At 44.2% G+C, this 20,222-nt stretch overlaps 1 protein-coding gene across 1 annotated transcript in view; it reads left to right on the top strand.

Annotated features, from left to right (window-relative positions):
* Nucleotides 1–20,222, top strand: part of Pip5k1b (phosphatidylinositol-4-phosphate 5-kinase type 1 beta) — a 263,329-nt gene that overhangs the window by 195,104 nt on the left and 48,003 nt on the right. Inside the window, exons 12-13 of the mRNA XM_038338361.1 lie at nt 7,316–7,471; nt 10,705–10,849. Coding sequence (XP_038194289.1) covers nt 7,316–7,471; nt 10,705–10,849 — 301 coding nt within the window. The remainder of the gene's footprint in view (nt 1–7,315; nt 7,472–10,704; nt 10,850–20,222) is intronic.

Raw genomic sequence — 20,222 nt, 5'->3', positions numbered from 1 at the left:
TGCTAGCCATTCTTTGAGCATTTGGCATTTACATCCTTTCTCCTTTGCCTAGTTCTGACTAATATTTTTATGAACATAGTTTCAGGTAAATACTCTGTCTAAATTAGGATTGTTCACTTGGGATTGAGTTCAAGATGTGGTAGTAGGGTATTAAATGCACGTAACTGCAGAGACAGATGCAGCCCTCAGCCTGCATTTGGCTTCTTCAACTATGCCACCCTGGGAAATAGAAGAATGCCAACTGGTTGTTTTATTAGGTGTTTTCAAGTACTGATTAGATTCCAGAGTTACTCAGGGTTTTTCAGCCACTTATAATTCCTTTGAGAATTAGGCTATGTAATATATTGGGTATTTTTCCAGATGACTTAAATGAATTACATCTGTATAAACCTACATCTCATTTTTCTAAGACCGGCTTTCATACACAGTGGATGATCTCAATGGCATCTTAAAAAGTATTGTCAATTGAGACTTGCTATAAATTAGATTTTTCTACCTAAGGTTTTCCTGACTGTGAAGTAATGTTTACTACTCAGATTGCAAGGCTCTGCATTCAGACTTGGAACTCATAGTTTCAAAGCTTTTCAACCACTCTTCCCCCGGAGCCTAGGTTTCTTTGAAGTTTAAATAGGACATGGGCCTTTATTGCTTCATACACATACCCAGTTCTGGAAGAGGGAGGGTCCTCCTGGGGCCTCCTTTTTTTTCCCTTAATGTAGTAACATAAACTGATGCCATAATCAACAGCTTCTTCAGTTCCAAAAATACAGCACATGTTACAGACTTTTCTAGTCTCTGACGTATCATGCTTTTAATGCAATGTCTTACTTATTTTTTAAAAGATTAATTTGTTTCTATTTTATGTGCATGCATGTTCGCTTGCATGTATACATGTGCACCATGTGCGTGCAGTGCCCACAGAAGCCAGAAGAGGGAGCCAGAACTGCAAGTGGAGTTACAGATGGTTGAGAGTTATCTTGTAGGAACTGAGAACCAAATCCAGGTCCTCTGCAAAATCGGCAAATGCCCTTAACCCTTGAGCTCACTTTCCAGGCCCAAGACTTCCTTCTTAAGTAGTAAATCGGTTAACTTTCTCTCACTTGGAGTTATTTTTTATGACCATTTTTGCTAAGATATGCATCACGTATTGCAAAGTGCACCTCTTCAAAGTGCAGTTTTGTGGGGTTTATATGCACTGACTCATCCAGCCATCACAGCTGCCGAATTTTAGAATATTTTTATTATCACCCGTTAACAATCACCATATCCCTCCTCTTCCCAGCACTTCCTTCTGTCTCCATGGTGTTACCAATTCAGGAGACTTCTTAGAAAAACCCGTAGCATCTGACTTGTATATGTGACTTTTTACATCTAATAAAGTTTTGTAGGTTGTATCGTGCATTGGAACTTTATTCTTCTACTGCTGAATAATAGTCCATGTATGCCACGTATTATTTATTCTCAGTCGATAGCTCATTCCTATCTTTCTGGCTACTGTGAAGACTATTGCCGTGAACATTCATGCGTGAGGCTTTGGATTAGTGTATATTTTCATTTCTTTTGTGTAGGTAGCTGAAAGTGAAGTTTCTGGGTCACATGATAGCTCTGCAAACCTTTCCCAAGCATCTGGTTCATTTCACTGTCCCCTGGCAACATACGAGGGAATCATTGTCTGCCTCCTCACCAGCGGCTTGCTGGCTATCTCTCTCTCAGCCATCTTGGGGTGGGGGGGGGGTTGTAGTTCACTGTGCCTTTGTATTGTGGCTCTTCAGTGACAAACGATGCTGAACATCTTCCCATGTATTCACTGGCCATTTGTATATTCTTTGGGGAATGTTTACTCAGATTCTTGGCCCATTTTTAGTTCCGTTGTCTGCCTGTTGTTGAACCTTTAAAAGTTCTTTAGATGTACTGGATAACAGTGTGTTATCAGAAACATGATGTACAAGTGTTCTGTGTTGTTAGTTGTCCGTTGATATTTTTGCTAATTTGGGTATGGTCCCTCCCTCCCTCCTTCCTTCCTTCCTTCCTTTCTTCCTCTCTTGCCCTCCACCAGCACATTTGGTGTGGTGTAAAAATGTCCCGCCTCCCCGAGGTCCTCTTTTCTTTTCACAATTTCACCTCTCACATTTAGGTCTTTGATTCATTTTTTTAAATTTTTATGCATGGTATGAGATAGGGTTCATCTTTTATTTGTGTTTCTAGTTTTCCCATCCCTGTTTGTTGAAAAGCCTGTTTTTGTCATGGTGAATTAGTCTGGAACCCTTGTGGGAAATCTGTTAACCCCGATGTAAGGGCTTATTTCTGACTCTCATTCCATCGTGCTGTTCAGTATGCCTGCCCTTATCCCAGCCCCACACGCTTGTATTTCAGCTGCTAGTTTTACATTCAAGAACCATGAGTCGTTCACCTGTTCTTCCTCAGATCATTCATGCTAATCTGGCCCTTCGGATTTTTACCTGACTTTACTAATCATCTTGTCAGCTTATGTTTTCAAAATTAAAGCAGCATTTCATTTTTTGTTGACGATATGGATCAGTCTGGGAACCTCTGCCATCTTAATAATATGGTATCTTTCCGTTCCATGAACATGGACTGTCCTTTTATTCGGGACTTCATTAATTTCTTTCTTTTTGTACTTTCAGCGTAGAGGCCTCAATTTTGTTCAGTGTATTCTCTTCCTGGGTTTAGTTGGTTGATAGTTGGTCTGGGGTTTGATTGTTCATTTGTCTGTTTATCTCTGGGTTTTTTTTTTTTTTGATGCCAAATATTGAACCCAGGGCATCATCACACATGCTGCTAGGCATGCGCTCTACTACTGAGCTACATCTCCAAGCCCAAGTATTTTGTTTCTGTTTTTAAATTTATTTTGGCTTGCCGGGCGGTGGTGGTGCACGCCTTTAATCCCAGCACTCAGGAGGCAGAGGCAGGCGGATCTCTGAGTTCGAGGCCAGCCTGGTCTACAAGAGCTAGTTCCAGGACAGACTCTAGAAACCACAGGGAAACCCTGTCTCGAAAAAAAAAGCAAAAAAAAATTTATTTTGGCTTAGTGTGCACGTGTGTTTGTGTATGGTGTATACACAAATGTGTGAACATGCACGTGCAGGTGTTTGTGAGAGACAGGGGCCATCATGTCTCTTCTATTGCTCTCCTCCTCTGTTTAATAAGGTCTCTCACTGAACCCAGAGTCGTGAGCAGGCTATATTCTGAACACATGGTTTCATGTTTGAGCAATCACTAAGACGTTTCTTCACCCCAGGACTTCGTTTTTGTCAGTGGGATTATTTATTTTTTCATCAATCTTCTTTCCTCCTCCAGAAGACCTTTCATAAGTTCTTAGCAACATACTCAAGAGCAAGGTGATGAAAGTTGCTTTCGCTTCATATGCAGAGTGAGCGCCTCATCTTGGTTGCCTGTTTCTTAGCAGCAGCATCATATTCAAAGTTCTGTCAAGGTAGAGAAGGTGACTCCCTCCTCTGACATTCAGTGAGCTAATTACTGGACTCCACATCTGCCTTGTTTATCTTGTAAGTTTCGCTTACTTTATTTGATTCCTTTGGGGGATGTAAGTTCACACTCTAGCCCCAGCACCTAGGGCAGGAATGGAGTGCTCTGCTGTGCGCATCAGAGAAGGGATGCAGGATGTCACACATGGATGCTCGTCTTCTTAATGTCTTCAGCAGGTCCCTCTAGAGAGTCCCTTCACCCCACGGTAGCTTTATCCATCCATCCTTGGCCAGCACCATCCCTAGACCTTCAAGCCACTCCTTCTCGGGTAACTGATAACTACCCTCCAGAGCAGCATCCCTCTGCCTCTCCTAGAGTGTCTTTCTCCTCTTGACTGCTGTGCTCACTTGCTGTTGTCTCCCTTCCTTGTTTCTTGTCGCTCTTCAGCGCACTCCAGTTGGATGCTGATCCCACCGCTCCACTGACACGTTCCTCTTGAGATTGCCGATTGGCATTCTTCACGCCATTTAACAGCCTTTCATCTGTAGTTGTTTGGTAAATCTCCACAGCAGCTGGGACTATTAGCTGGAGTTCTCTTTGAAGTGCATCTTCGCTGTCCTTTATGATTCTGTCCCTTCAGACTCTCGTCCTCCTCTTTGGTGACCGTAGACGTCTCTCCGATTGTGACTTACCATCATATGTGTGTGTTTTAGATCCAGGCCAGGACTTGGTCTCTTTTTTCTACAGTTCTCCCTGGGTCCCTGGGTAACTTTCCCTTCTCATCGAGGTCTGTTACCTTCTGTGGGGCTAAGGTCACTTGCCGCACCTTTGTTACATTCCTCTTAGAAGAGAGAGGGATAACAAATCCTGAGACAGCCCTAATGCATTCAGTTTTCAGCCACATGCAAGCCCTCTGAGGTTGAAAAGGGCAAGGCTCAGATGCGGAATAAGGAATTCACCATTGAAGGCAACGTTGTTACTCTTGCTCCAGGTGTTCTGTGCTCTCGACAGGGTTTGTTAACAGGACCCCTCTGCTGTCTTTCTCTTTTCACACCCCCCCCAATCGATCCTCCTGAGTGTGGTCCACCACTGTTCCTCTCTGGCCTCCTACGGTCACCTCGCACTGCCCATGTCCTCGCTGAGCACTGAGCTGGGTCTCAGTGCTGACCATCAGCACCTGCCTAAGAGTGATGGAATGGAGAAGCAGCGCTCAGACCTTCGGTCTTAGGGTGACTTCACTCTTAAAAAAGTTAGTGAGGACCCCAAAGAACTGTCTACATCTTACAGAAATCTGAATTGGAAAAAAAAATCTATTATTAATTATTGGTTCTTATCAGTTAACAACAAAAACCCATTGTGGGGTTGAGTGGGTCATTTGTCCCACAAATATATGTTCCTATTCCTAAAACCTATATAAAGCCAGATGCATGAATGAGCACCTGTAGCCCAGGCTCTCCTGCAGGGAGATGGATGTGCAGTCAGGAGAATGAAATCCCTGGGAGTGTGCAGGCCAGCTAGCCTGACCTGGTACCCAACAGCAAATAAGAGACCCTGTCTCTGTCAAGGTAGAAGGCAAGGACTGACACTTGGGGTTGTCCTCTGACCTCCACATGAATGCTGGGATACGTGCACACCTGTACTCACACATATATACATACATATGCACACAGAAAGATTTTAAGTATGTTAATGTAGATCAATTAAAAATTTATGAACGTAAAAATAATTTTGATGATAGTTATGGTTTCTAAAACAAATAGCGAGAAAGGTGACTATTTGGAAATTCTGAGTAGCTGTCTTATTCGAGACTAGTTGAAGTCTTGCATCTGCTTCTAAATTCGGCCCGTGATGACAGCATAGTTCATGCAACCTCTGATAAACTCCTAATGCCTTCATATTCTTATATCAGTAGCTCAACCTTGAAGCTCATCTGCGGGGTCAAGGACCCCAGCAGTCCCTGAACCACAGCTCACATACTCTGCATAGACATCCAAAAAGACAAGAAGCTTTCCCTTGACATCTAAAGATCCCACAGCAAAGGGCAGGAATGTATCAGAGTTCATAAGAGATTAACAAAAGCAGAGGGGGTGCTATGGCAGACCCCATGGGTAGACAATCACTCCACTCATCCATCATTGAAATCAATTGTGAGCAACCAAGGGGAATGGCAAGATCAGTTGTTTGAACATCCAAAAGGTTCACCAGACACACGCACACCCTAACCAGAAGATGAACGCTAAAGAGCTGGAAATCAACTATCAATTAAACAAGTGAAGACAGAAGAGAGCCCCCAGGGGTTCAGTCTCTAACCCTGTGACCTGGAACAAGCCCAATTTTCTGCCCTCCGTTTCTAGGCCTGTCAAAGGGCCAGCTTCCCTTAGACATTTTTGACAGTTTGAGATTCGCAGTGTGAGTGCTGGCCTCCAGACTACAGCCTAGTCCACAAACATCACTCGTCATGATGATGATGTTAATATAAAATGCTCGGGAAGCCGAGCCGAGCCTTTCCCAAAAGCTGAGAGATTGCCCTCTATTCTCCCCTCATTCGCGAATCCCAAAGTCACTCTCCACCTAATCTCTTGAACCCTGTCCACAGAGAGAGCTGATGAGCCATGCAATCCAAGCTCAGGGGAGTCCCAAAACTAACCACAGTGACTCATCCAGTCGCTGTCAGCTCACCCCTTTTAAGCAAACCTCCGGAGGACTCTTGCCAGTAACAAGTTCCAGGGGAAACATAAACAGGTCTCAGCTTCCCTCTCTCCCTCCAACGAAATTCTCTAGCCATAGTCAGCCAAGAAGAGTTACTGTGGGAAAGCATGAACTAAGTGGCTGAGATCAGACTACAGCTTAAGCAGCGCCTGCCAAGCTGTTCTCTGTGGAACCACAGGCTTCAGCATGGCTCGGGGAAGCGCCTTTTCACCGGCCTGGCTTCCCACCATACTCCTGAGGTTGGAGAATGCCCTTCAGATAGAAATGGGAGTGAATTATGCATCCGACGAGACCAAAAAGAAGGAAGTTTCAGTGGAAAATCACAAAGAAAGAAGCAACCAGAAGTTGCTTGGCTAAATTGGGCAACATGCATATACGATTAAGCACTGGCACATTTGTAAGTCCCGGTCCCCAGCTAATAAAGCTGGGGTCGTGAGAACGCTCCACCATCTGCATTTACCAGCTCACCCAGCCTCCTCCCAGCGTAAGGAAAACAAGGAGGAGGAAGGGCAATTCTTTAGCAAAAAAAAAAAAAGATTAAAAATTAAAGTTTGCCTCAACTAAGACTATTTCAAAATCCAAAGAAAGTCCAACTCAAATGTATTTTAGAATATTTTTCTTTAAACCAAGTCATTCTGAACAAATAATATAGCCAAAACACAGATTTTTAAAAAATATTTTTATGGTTTATTTAACTTTTATTTTATGTGCATTGGTGTGAAGGTGTCAGATCCCCTGGAACTAGATCTTCAGACAGTTGTGAGGTTCCATGTGGGTGCTGGGAATTGAACCCGTGTCCTCTGGAAGAGCAGTCAGTGCTCTTAACCACCGAGCCATCTCTCCAGCTCCCAAAACAGAGATATTTTAATCTCCCTTACCATACATATGAATTGAGCTCTTACCTTTCTATACCCAAATTATTTCTAAATTATTAATAATAAATAAAATAGTAAGTTTAGAAATTTGAATCTAATTTTGTAAGTTTTATTTATTATTTTAGTTCTGTGGTTGTTTTAAAATGGGATCTCACTGTGTAACTCGGGCCAGCTCCGATCCTTCCTGCCCCAGCCTCAGTGCTGGGACTGCCACTGTGCCTGGCTTTAGGGGGGGACATGCCCCACAGTCCCTCGCTTTACAGTTTCTCTTCCTTGCTGTCTAGCTCTGAAGGCCTCGCCTTCTAAGAAACGGTGCAACTCCATTGCCGCATTGAAGGCGACCTCCCAGGAGATTGTGTCCTCTGTCACTCAGGCCTGGAAGGACGAGAAGCGGGATCTGTTAACTGAAGGAACAAGTTTCAGCAGCCTGGATGAGGAAGGTAAAGGCACTTGCGACTTTCTAAAACAGAAGAGCTCTAGTAAATTCTGTGAGCAATGGAAAGCCACAGCAGAAAACATAGAAAATGCATGCTTTGAGAGATAGCCTATTAATAACATTTTATAGGATACATAGAATACAACAAATTTATATAAATATGAAATGTCATATAAACAATGCATGACATATGATTTATCATAAAATATAGTAAATATTAAGATATTTAAAGAAAACATCTATAATCTACCTCCTTCATGATAACAAATGCAAACATACTGGTATTTGTTTTCCTAGATTTTATTTATTCTGTGTGTGTAATATAGGCATGTACATGCATGTACACCTATGTGCACACATGTGGAAGTGATGAAATAAACCTGTTCAGTTTATTTAGAGCTGTTTCAGTGCATTTAAATGAATGTTAGGATTTCCTTATTTAGTATGATAGATGTGTTCCTTTGATAAACAGAGAGATTGATGTGGACTCTTTGTGCCTTTTTAAAGAATTGTGTGTTCTGGCTTTTGGTGCTACTCTGTAGACCTTGTGCTCTTTCTCTCTCTATTGCTTCCTGGGACTCTGCTGATACAGTGATGGGTGGCCTTGCCCTGTCCTGATTTTAAAGACAATGTTTCCAACAGTTCTCTGTTTAAAATGAAACTTGTCATATTTCGTACTGATTGCCAGACCAAAGAACTTCTTTTCTTGTTTCTAATTTGCCAAAAAGTTTTTTTAACCAAACTGGAGTACTGACTATTATTATTATTATTATTATTATTATTATTATTATTACTATTATTACTATTATCATTATTATTTTCTTTGGAGACTCTCCAAAGTGTCTTCTACTTTCAAGTAGAAGATTCAAGATGTCTTGTGGACACATTCTTTCCTTGGAGTCATCAGACAAATTGCTATTTCTGTCCCTTTCTATCTCAGCATCTGTTTCCTTATACTAAATTGAGTTTCTTTATCATATTCTCATGTCTAGGGTTACTTCAAAGGGACTTAGTGATTCGCCTATGATGGTTTTTATTGTCTACTTGGTAGGATCTAGAGAGACCTAGGAGACAAACCTCCGGGTATACCTAAAAAGAATTGTCTAGCTTAGTTTAACTTCTGAGCATGCCCGTGAGAGCACCTAGTTTAGATTAACTGAGGTAGAAAAGACCCACCCTAAAATTAGGTGGCACCATCCCCTGGGCTTTCATCCTGGATCACACAAGGGGAAAGCCAGCTGAGCATAAACAATCCTTCCTGTCTACTTCCTGTGCAGATGACTGGGATTGGCCGCCTCAGGCTCTCACTGTCCTGACTTCCCTGTCATAGCGGACTGCACCCTGGAACTGGAATATAACCCTTCCTTTCTCTGGTTGCCTTTGTAACAGCAATAGGGCAAGTGACCAGAACATTGCCCTTGGTCCTCTGTATTAATGACAGCAGTTCCTGGTAGATACCCAGCCCCTTCCTTCAAGCTGCCTTCTGTTGGCCTCTCCCCCAGCAGGCTGCCTGAGTTATGAGAACACACAGAAAACTATAGTTGTTCACAGCTCGAGAAACAGGACCAAATTTGTTTTCTTAAATAACTCTTGTTTAAACAGACACTTTTTATTGTTTTTGTTTTGTGTTTTAAATTGAAATCTTATTGGGTTTCTAGGCTGGCCTAGAACTCCCAGTAGTCCTGTCTCAGGCTCCCCAGTAGCTATAGTGAAATTAAATATACTCCACTGTACCCAGAATACCTGGAAACGAGGAAGTAGTACAACTGTGTGTGATGTACGCCTGTGCGTCATGTGCGTCTGTGTGTGGTGTATGCCTGTGCATGGTGTGCGCCTGCGCGGGATGTGTGCCTGTGCATGGTGTACGCCTGCGTGTGATGTACGCCTGTGCGTCATGTGCGCCTGTGCGTCGTGGCTCCTGCGCGTGATGTATCCCTGCGTGGGATGTACGCATGTATTATGCTTGGGGATTTTGTTTTCACATGAATTGGACCGTTGCTTACAGATTTGGGCATCTTTTCACATATTGTCTAAACTTGAGAACCAAAGTTCGGCATTTCCTGACCCGGCTCCACTTTCCCTCCATGCCTGTCCTTCCACCTCATCAAATATACTCCTTCAAATACAAAATTCAAGGGTTGGAATTACACTGAGGGGCACTTGCCTAGCGTATGTAGGGCCCTAGAGTCAGCCCGAATTACTACCTCCTCACCCTCCCAAAAAAACAAGCCCTCAAACTCATCTGACGACCCCTGGAATGGCTATTTTCCATTTACACAGTGAAGAAACATCATCTGGGACCCTTGTGTGTATCAGGCAATGTCAGAAACACCCAAGGCTGTACTGTATTCATTAACATCTTTTCAGCTCAATTTGGGAAAAGATAAAAATCTCACGTAAGCTAGATATGGTGGCACATGTCTTTAATCCCAACACTCAGGAGGCAGAAGCAGGCAGATATCTGTGAGTTTGAGACCAGCCTGGTCTATATAACAATGTCCTGTTCAGGGCATCCAGGGCTGTATGCAGTAAGATCCTGTCTCAAAAAGAGAGGGGAAAATCCATATGGACCCTGGATGGAGCACCCGTGTGCTCCAGGTCACTGCTAACCCTGGAGGGTTCATCCTTTCTGACCGTGGACGGCCCTGACATAAATACTTTATTGAACTCCTAAAATTTTAAAAAGAAATAAGAGCTTTCTCACTTTTATAAAGCAGCCTTGCTATTAAAATAGATGTTAAGAAGAGCCCTGAGTCATGTCCAGAAGTCTGTGTAGGCTCCAATGGGATTGAGACGTGGCAGGCTGTTGTTCTGTTAAAGGGTTTCTTTGTGCCCCTTGGAGTCCGCCTCTCATGTGGAGGGTGAAGCCTGTCCTCTCTGTTCCTGCATCTGCCAGTCATCCTTTTAATCTCTGCCACATTATCTCCCTAAACTCCTAGGAATTTTTATGCCATCATTTTGAAAGATTAAATCACTTTATTAGGTTTTTAAAAGAGCATCCCTAATGTCATTTCCATAAGCCATTTTGTAAATTAATGTCATTTCCTTTCTGTTTAACCTGTTTGCAAGCAGATATTTTACATTTCTCTTGTAGTTCAGAAGAGCACAGTTAATTCATAATTTCATTTGCAGCCTGATACGTAAAATGAATGCTCTTAGCTAAGTTAAATTATTGCAGGTCTAAGGTAACCTATATTACTGAGATTCACGAACATGTGTTTGCTTTCACTCCCCCAGCCCTGGGATCCCGACACAGGCCAGACCTGGTACCCAGCACTCCATCATTATTCGAAGCTGCTTCCTTAGCGACTACAATCTCATCATCTTCTTTATATGTCGGTGAACACTGTCCACAGGACAGGACCACGCTTTATTCAAACAGGTAACATTCATTCGATCAGCTTGCCAATCAAGCTATTCCTCTGTTAACCTCTGGCCAAAGGCAGTACCTTTGAGATTGTGTTTCTAGCAACCAGATGTGCCTGTCCCTGCCTCGTGTAGGAGAAAAGGCGTGCTTTATTTTTACTGCTGCAAAAATACATTTAAAGAAAAGCCCCTCTGTTTCCCTTTGCAATTAATTATTATGTTTTGTAGAAATGAATTACACACATGGCTCCATGCAAAAAGACAAATCTTTCCATCCTTTTATTTTAGTGAGTGCCGTGTGTGCGTGCACATGCACGTGCACGCGTGTACACATGTGACCATTCATGCATGTGAACGTGGATATGCTTGTGTCGGCGTACATATGGAGATCACAGGACGACCTCGTGTGTCGGTCGTCACCGTCCACCTTATTTGTGGCAGGGTCTCTACTTTCCTGCTGCATAAGCAAGGCTGGGTAGCCAGCCCATGAGTTGCCAGGAGTCTCCTGTCTGCCTCCGAGACTGTTGGAGTCCAGATGTTCATGCTGCATGTCAGCTTTTGTGTGGGCCTGGGGATCAAACTCTGGTACTCACATTTGTGTAGCATGTGCCTTTGACCCATTGATCTTTGTGGCCCTTTTCGTTTTCTCCCCTTCCCCACCCACCTTTTTGAGACATGAGTTCATGTAACACAAGCTAGTTTTGAATTCATGTTCAAAGTGGGCCTCATCATAGCCAATCACACTCATCAGTAATTTCTTACATTTTTTTTTTTTAAAAATTTACTGGTGGTGCTAGGGATTGAACCCAGGGCCTTAGAAGTGCTTGTCAAGCACTCTGTTACTGTGCTACATCCTAGCCCATGAGTAGATGCTTTAAAATGACCTCTCTTCGTTCACATCACTCACATAGCTACAGAGAAGTTTCATGCACTGTTTTGTACATAAGACCTTGATGACTATGGTAAGGATTGCTATAATTAGTGCCTCTCAGAACTGCCGCGTCTGTCAGTCCCGAGTTCAGCATGGTCTTTGGCCAGCTACAGTGTGGTGGTTGCATCTGCTTACCAGTTGCATTTTCTTGCTCTGCCTCTCTCCCTTGGCTACATAGAAAAGTAGGTGCAAGGGTAGTGAGTGAGGCCAACACTAGATCTGGAGAAGCCGATCAAGTGTGAGCCAGCAGGGTGTGGCATGGAGTGTTTCACCTGCAGAACCGCCAGAAAGGCTCCTCTGTGAATAACCTAAGTCACTTCAACTACGTAAAGGGCATTTGATTCGGCCAGCTTTCTCAGCTTGAAGAAATTTAAAATAACATGCACTAGCCTAATATGAATATGGACTATGAATATTCAAATTTGGCTTCTCAGTCAGTCAGCCCTTTCTATGTACAGTGCAGCAGAATGCACGGGTTGTACCCCATGAGCGTAAGCAGCAGTTCAGAGGATAGAGGGGAGGTCGGAGGGAGTTCTCAGAAAGGCTAAGAACAAGTCCATAGGATGCTATGGTGCTTTGTAATGGTTTGCTCCTGTGGTCATTCTCAAGAGCGGTAATTCAATGTGCTCCTGAACCGTTTACTGGCATTTCCAGCACTAAGGGAACAGTATTTGGGGTTGGGGTTTTGTGTTTGTTTGTTGGTGTTGTCAGAAGGGTTTTTAAGTGCCCTGTCTCTTGGTAAGGGGTATTCAACCCCTGGGCATTTTGCATGGTTTCTTCAGGCCTCGTCCTGAAACCAGTCTTTGTGTCCTGCTAGAAGCTGGCTACCTCTTCGTGCTCTTTTTGAAGTTGGATGCTTTAAGCCATTTTCCCTGGCACTCCACTGCCATGTTGCACTTTGTTATCTTCTATTGAGCTGTTGGTCAGGGTTCAGAACAAAAAGTACTCCATCCAAAGCAGATGGAGGCCGGTTACTTACCGAGTGTGTGGGAAGGCCAGTAGAGAGGCCTTGGTCAATCTTGGTTGCTCCACTGAGCCCACCCTCTTGTGGCACAGAAGTCTGAGTGGTGCTCAAGCAAGTGTTCTCCCGGTGGCACCTGAGGAAGCTTTTCAGAGGTCCCAGGACATCCTTAAAACAGGCCGGCTAGGATGCTCAAGCTGCTTTGTTGCGTGAATTCTAATCAGTCTTAATAATAAAAACCCAGGGTCAGGTAGAGGAGTAAATGCTGACAGATCAGAAAGACAAAGGAGTAAACCACAGTCACCTCTCACCTTGCCAATTCTTCAGCCAAAAAAGGGGGGCAAGCTCCTGTCACCTCCCACCTTAGTCCTCTCTCTGCCCAGCCGTATCACTTCCTGTCTATTCAGACCTCCAGATCTCTGTGGTTAACTAGTGGCTAGCTCTGCCCTCTGATCTTTAGGCAGCCTCTGTTAGAGCACAAACAGAATATCACCACACAGCTTCACCCTTCCCGGCATCTCTCTGCTAGTGAGGAGAGTTCCGGGGCCCTACAGGTTCCACCCTCTTCTTCATTTCCTTGCTGTCTGTCACCTTCTTGCTCCCTCCCACAGGTCTTTCTGCTGATAGCCTTGGTGTGTACGAAAAGCTGAAAGGCCTGCCACAGTCTTAGCTTTTCCTTAGGGAAATCATAAGGACCTGGGATTCAGAGATGCTGAAACCCCGAAGAGAACGAATGCCCCAAGAATCCCTGCGAATGAACATTCCTTAATGTTCGCCCTGCTCATTCAGCATGGAAACCTCACCAGCAAACTGTAAAGACATGTTCAGATCATGGTTCTATCATTTCCTTTAGTGCTGTACATCATATTTCTGGAAGTAATAAGTTGACATTGTCCTAAGTCTCATCTGGCTCACTAAGCTTTAAAACCAGATACAGACAGCATAAGAAGAAAAATGCACTCAGAAAGAGAAAAAAGAAAGTACATCAAATATTGACATTGCAATTTACATCTGAGGTTTTCCTGATACTCTGTGAATCATATTTCTCTTCCAGGAGGCCTGCTTTCTCATTTTAACATAATGTTATCCTTTTCTGTGCTCATATAAGCTATAAATACTTCGGGTAATGACTGTCATTCTTGTCATTCTCGGTCTCTATAGAGCCCTTAACTTTAAAGCAGTGAATAGCACCCAGATAAGTCCACACCTAAATTATATATTGCAGTGGGAAATGGCTGTCTCTAGAAATCTTTTATTTTTAAAGGATCATTCTTTGTGACTTTTAAAGTCCTGCTGTTTCTTAGAATTCATTCTGGTTTGTTATGTGTACTCTCAAAATTGACTAGGAAGCAAAGAAAGGAGTTACAGTGCCTTGAAAGTATATTTTAACTGCTGATTGAGAGTACATCCTCTCTCTCTCTCTCTCTCTCTCTCTCTCTCTCTCTCTCTCTCTCTCTCTCTCTCTCTCTCTCTCTCTCTCTCTCTCTCTCTCTCTCTCCGTGTGTGTGTGTGTGTGTGTGTGTGTTGTATGTCTATGCATATGTTCCTGTGAAAGGGCATGCACAAGTTTGTGTGGAATCCAGAGGCAGGAACCACCTGTCTTGCTTTCTGAGACATATGCTGCCCTCACCTGGCTTTTTACGTGGAGCTGGGGATCTGAACTCTGGTCCTCATGCTTGCCAACAAGTACTTTACAAACTAAGCCATCTCCCCATCTCCAGGAGTCCAGATTTAAAGGTTCTACTACATGATCTCAGATTAGAGTGCCCAGATCACAGGAATGAAGCGACGCTCCATCAGCAACCTGTTTCACAAACTAACATTGGGTATGTAAGTTCTGAATTTCTGATACTTGGATTTTTCTTTCCTACTAAGAAATCTGTTCTTTAAAGGAGGTAAATTGAGCTATCAGAACTAGAGAGGCAAATAGTTTTTAATCTCAAAACTAAGAGCAATTCAGCTTAATGACGTGAAATAAGTTACGCACATGAATATTCATTCTCTCCGTGATTTCCTGCACAGTTGGGAGCGGAGTTGCAGTTCTGATTATGCATACAGATTGAACACTCCCTTCATCCCAATGCATCTGTGCTCTCGCATCACAGAGGCCCTTGCCAGCATCACCTTGGTAGCCAGTCCCATGGTTTGCTCGTGTTCTGCTAGTGGCTGTCTCTAGCAGCTCGTCCACTTTAGAGACACGGAGTTTTATGAGATGAGCAGATGCCATAGGAGAAGCAACTGGCTTTTTCTACATGGGAAGCCAGCTGGCAGAACCTTCATAATTGATGAATCCAGCATTTAGATCTCAAGCTGACCCAGAAGATGTGGCGGCAATCCTGAGCCCTCTTCTTCCTGCCTGAGTGCTGTGAACTGGGAAGCAGAGGAGCTGATTCCTGCAGCCACAGGCCTCCTCTCTCAGATTGTTTACTGCTCAGATTAAAGCCAGGGAAGGAGAGCCAGACTAAAGTAGGTGAGAGACCCTTCTTTAGAGTAGCCTAAAAGGTCAGGAAATGGCTGTGCAGACCTCTGGTGGCATGTGTAAGTCTGCTTCTAGAGTCCAGTTGGAGCACGGATTGCCAGGCTTTTTCCTGCACCATTCTTGCATCAAGACCTATAGGCTTTTGGTCTTCTTGTCCTGTGCTGTAGGCAACGTTGGTTGACTGCCTTTTTTCCTAACATCAATTCTTCTAGCCCTGTATTTGTGCTACCTTCTTTTGCTACATAACAACTAAAAAAAAGTAATAAATGTAATAGACAAAGTGACAGGCTTGTTGCCTACCTAAGCTACTTCTGTGCTAGAGGTCATTGGTTATTTTTCTTATTAAAAACATTGTTGCTCTGGCCATCTGTCTAACATGATACCAGCCATATTTCAACTCATCAATAATTATATAACAAAAGACTCTTAAAAGTATGTCATGTTAATTTTAATTCACAAGAAAGCTGCCACGGCACTTTTATTGCCCCCTTTCCTCGATGGACTTAGAACTGCTTCTCTGCCCATTGAGCAGTGACTCTTGGTAAGAAAGTATCCACTTGGTTTACAAAGACACATCTGTGCTTGACAGGAATGGAATTCAGGGGAATCTTGACTAGGTAAAATATGACGGAGGGTGTTGCTAGAGTGAGCATTCCAAGTCTTTCCCCAACCCTGTTACAGGCAGAACATGTAACTACAGTGTTTCTGTGGTTGTTGCACCTGCTGTGCCTGGACCCCAATCCAGGACTGTTCAGCCCCCATGGCTGATACCCTTTGGATGTTACATTCTCAGTCTGGCATCTCCAGACTCTTTGGGCTTTTCTGTTTCTTCCTTTGCAGGCAGTCTGGCTCACTCCCCTGCCTCAGGTACTTCTCTTGCTTGTTCATCTTAATAAATCACCACTCAAACTGTCCCTCTGGCCTGGTCACATTGGGCAAGCTGATTTAGTGTTGGTGCGCCATGGTTTCCCCGTCTGGAAGAGGTGCCCATTCGTGTTTTTGTTTGTTTGAGATGCCCCGCTTGTAATAATTATTTGTAATAAATGTCTAAGTGAATACCCTGGCCCAAAGGCTTGCTGTAAAGAGAACTGAAATAATGATCAGAAAGCAATTGTAAGGCCTCCTGGAGCATGCCACCATCAAATCATCTGTTAACGTCAATAACCAAGCACTTCAAGGCTTGAACACCTTGCAGCTTCCTCTTACGTCCCACTGCAGGAGACCGCACGGTTTTTGGCAGAAAGCATCAGGTGGCTCTTTACTACTCAGAGAACCCAGTCAAGAAAATAGATAATCCACTTGGAATGTTAAAGGTATTTGATTTACTCAGTGCAAAGAGGCTAAAAGGGTGGGGAGGGAAAAGTGGCAGAACCCCCAAGGAATCCCCAGAGGAAGCATCTCCCATGGTGCCCTACTGCCTGGGACCTACAGCCACCTTTCCATCAGGGACAGTGGAAGGTGACCCCAGGTAAACGAGCTGAGACCGTGGCAGGAACACAGTCAATACACTGCACAGATAAGGAGGGAGACAAAAAACGAGGGCGAAGGGAGCCAGGGGCTTCTGTCCTCACCTCCTCATTGGTGTTAGCCTGTCACATCTCAACTGGCAGGACCTGGCAAGGGAGCCTGTCAGGTGCAGCTTGCCCTAGCACGGAGGCCCTAGGGTTGCAAAGTAGACTGAGGACCAGCTACAGATAGCAAAATAAAAACCAGGCTCGCGTAACATCCTTTTTAAAAAAGAAGATGAGAAAGAGGTGGATGAGGAATTCAAGGGTCAAAGATTTACAATGGAGAGTGCACACAAGGACAGGAATCCACTTCAAGTCCTATAAAACAAATCCCAGAGCCTGTTTGTTAGTATGCCAGTGTAATAAATAGGGCTATGTAAAGGAGCCACATTTTTTCTAATGATCAATGAAAGAACACAGTTTTTACCAAAGTGTCCGGCTTTCCCAGGTGCTGTGCTAGGGTGAATGCTGGTTATAAATGCCCTCTTGGCTAATTCCGGGCACATGGAATAGACAAAGCAGTCACTTAACTCAAGACTTTATCTGATGAAGCCTGGGGAACCCAGGTGAGGCTGCAGACACACTGAGGAGGGAAAAGAGCCATCCTGCACATTCTGGCTTCTGAAACTATGACCCTAACCTGTCCCTTCAACTGATTGTAATTCGGCCTGGAGCAAGTACTCATAAGCAAGGAAATACAATGCCCCTAATATAGTCTGAGAAAGTAGATCACCAAATGGAAGTTCACATTCCTGAGGATGCTGAAGGAAAGCCTTCCTAAAAATCTCTTGGTAGGAAGAGGACTACAGTGGCCATGCTGGGGTTACCAGGGTCTCCAGGGTAGGAAGGGGGAACCTCATGTGTCACTCCAGTTGTATACGTGGCTTGCAGAGCACATTAGACCCTGACAGAAACTTCACAATGTGCCTGTTAGTTTTGCTTCTCCTCTGCCCCTGGAAAGCTAAGGGAGGACCATGGGTTTCCATCACATCTTCTGCTCCTGGAATTTACCAGATGGCTGCCTTTTTCTTCTCTTTTCTTTTTTATAAACTATAGAACTGCTTCTGGAGTGATTGACTTTTCAACATGATCCTTCCACAGATTTCTGCAGGGGCAGGAAATTGAAGTGAATTTTTCAAATACATGACATATTATGAATAATTGAGGGCTCAGAGGTAATTTGGTATTATGTCCAGGCACCTTTCATATATTAGTAAGATTCTTGCATGAGTCCAATTTATAGATAAGCCATATTACCAAAAAGGAGGAGGCGTGGGTGGTGGCTGCTAGTTATTAGATATCCGAGAGAGAGAGAGAGAGAGAGAGAGAGAGAGAGAGAGAGAGAGAGAGAGAGAGAGAGAGAGAACTTGCAGATAGAGAGATGGAGCTGGATCAGTTAAGAGTACCTATTGCTCTTGCAGAGGACACAGGTTCAGTTCCCAGAATGATTTCAGCTCCAGGACCTGACACCCTTGGCCTCTCTGGGCATCTTCACTTGTATGCATGCATCCACACACAGACATCCACATACAAGTAATTAAGAGTTGTACCATCTTGCTAGATATGGTGACACACACCTTAAATCCCAAGACTTGGGAGGCAAAGGTAAGTGGATCTCTTTGAGTTCCAGACACACCTGTTCTTCATAGGCAGATCCAGGCCATCCAGCCATGCAGGGCTATAAATGAGCTGTTGCCTTTAAAAAAATAAAACAGGTTTTGTTTTCATTCTCTGTCTTTCAAATTGTGGCACTAAAAATCTACATCCTTACTGGGGCTGAGGTAGACTGATCTCTGTGATCTGAGGGACAGCCTGATCTACACAGTAAGTTCCAGGCCAGCCATAACTACACCGTAAGGTCCTGACTCGCAAAGCAAAAGCAAACAAACAAAAATTACATTCTTATTTTTCCTCAACTTCAAGGGAAATGTATCACAGTGGGCATCTCTCTCTCTTAGCTCTCCAGTTGTCTAGCCTCCTTCACTGGCCTTCTAGAGAAATGTTTCTCTTTGTGACTAGGCTCTGTGTTCCAGAGACCTGTCTGTCCAAGCAGGGTCCTCTAGAGCGTCTCATACCCAGAAGAGTTGGGGGAGGGGAGGGCCGTGTGGCTGAGGGTAACAGTGTTGTAGCTGAGGCCCTTCTGGGGTTTAATGTGTCATGCTATCTGAAATACAAAGCATAGCAAAGTGCCACTGTTTTCAGGTTATATTAAGAATAGGACCCTTAGCCGGGCGGTGGTGGCGCACGCCTTTAATCCCAGCACTCGGGAGGCAGAAGCAGGCGGATCTCTGTGAGTTCGAGGCCAGCCTGGTCTACAAGAGCTAGTTCCAGGACAGGCTCTAAAAAAGCTGCAGAGAAACCCTGTCTCAAAAAACCAAAAAAAAGAAAAAAAAATAGGACCCTGGTGCCTTTTTTCGGGTTTATTTGCAAAAACACTAAGCGCAGGAGTCCCTTTGATTCTGGCCCGTACCAAATTTGTCTCCCAGCTCAGGCCTTTGGACCTGAGGTCAAAATGCTTTTCTGCTCCCCAGCTGTTCTTGACCTCCCTGTGTCTGAAGTCCTTGGTTATAGCTAAGCAGAGAAAGCCTTTAGTCCCCTTGAGCCTCAGTGCTCCTGTTGTTCTATGTGAGGGTCACTTTGGGCCTCCTAAGCCCTTAGAAACCTCCTCTTGCCAGGCAGTGATGGCACACACATCCTCTTTGTGAGTTCAAGGCCAGCCTGGTCTACAGAGAAAGTTCCAGGACAGCCAGGACTACACAGAGAAACCCTGTCTCGAAAAACAAAAAAAAGAAAAGAAAAGAAATCCCCCTCTCAGTCCTGGCCTTTTGAATCTCCCCACTTGATTGGTCCACCTGACAGCAACTGGCTGGATCATTTGCTGAAGCTGAGTATACAATGTTAGCTTCCTATACTGGACGATTCCTGATGAAGTGGTCTTTGAGAGGCCAGCACCCAGCAAAGATAATCTCTGTCCATCCAGCAGCCGGCACGACCTTGGCATCTCTTTGACACAGTTCCCACTGGCCCACCTGCCATAGTCCCTTCGTGTAGTTCTTGTGTCCCGTGTAAATTAGTGAATTTCTGATTCACTAAGGTCAACTTGAAGGCTTGTATCAACAGTCCAGCCACTTCTCCTCCATCCAGGGGCCTTCCGGTGCAGGATGTTGCCTGAAGCCTGGGCCTCATTTTGTTTCTCTCACAAATATACAGCAAGAGGCTCGCTCCAGCATTGTTTCCCCCAACGTAAGAACAAAGTAGATCTATTTCCTGTTTAGTTTTACTTCTGCCTATGGGATGAGCTCCACAAATGTCTCTTTCATTTAGATGACTCATAGATCACTGGAATGGAAGGATTTCAGAGTCAAAGCCACCCGTGGAAGCCTGCTACCCAGAGTCACTAACCTCAGAGAGATAGCTGTGCCTGGCCCCTGGAGGCCAAATGCATTCACCATCCCTGCCTTCCTTTGGCTTTGATTTATGAGAATTACAGTGTCCAGAGACTTAGGTAAA

Source organism: Arvicola amphibius, chromosome 1 (genome assembly GCF_903992535.2).
Source record: "Arvicola amphibius chromosome 1, mArvAmp1.2, whole genome shotgun sequence".
In the NCBI taxonomy this organism is placed as follows: domain Eukaryota; kingdom Metazoa; phylum Chordata; class Mammalia; order Rodentia; family Cricetidae; genus Arvicola; species Arvicola amphibius.
This window is presented reverse-complemented; position numbering and strand designations above follow the sequence as displayed.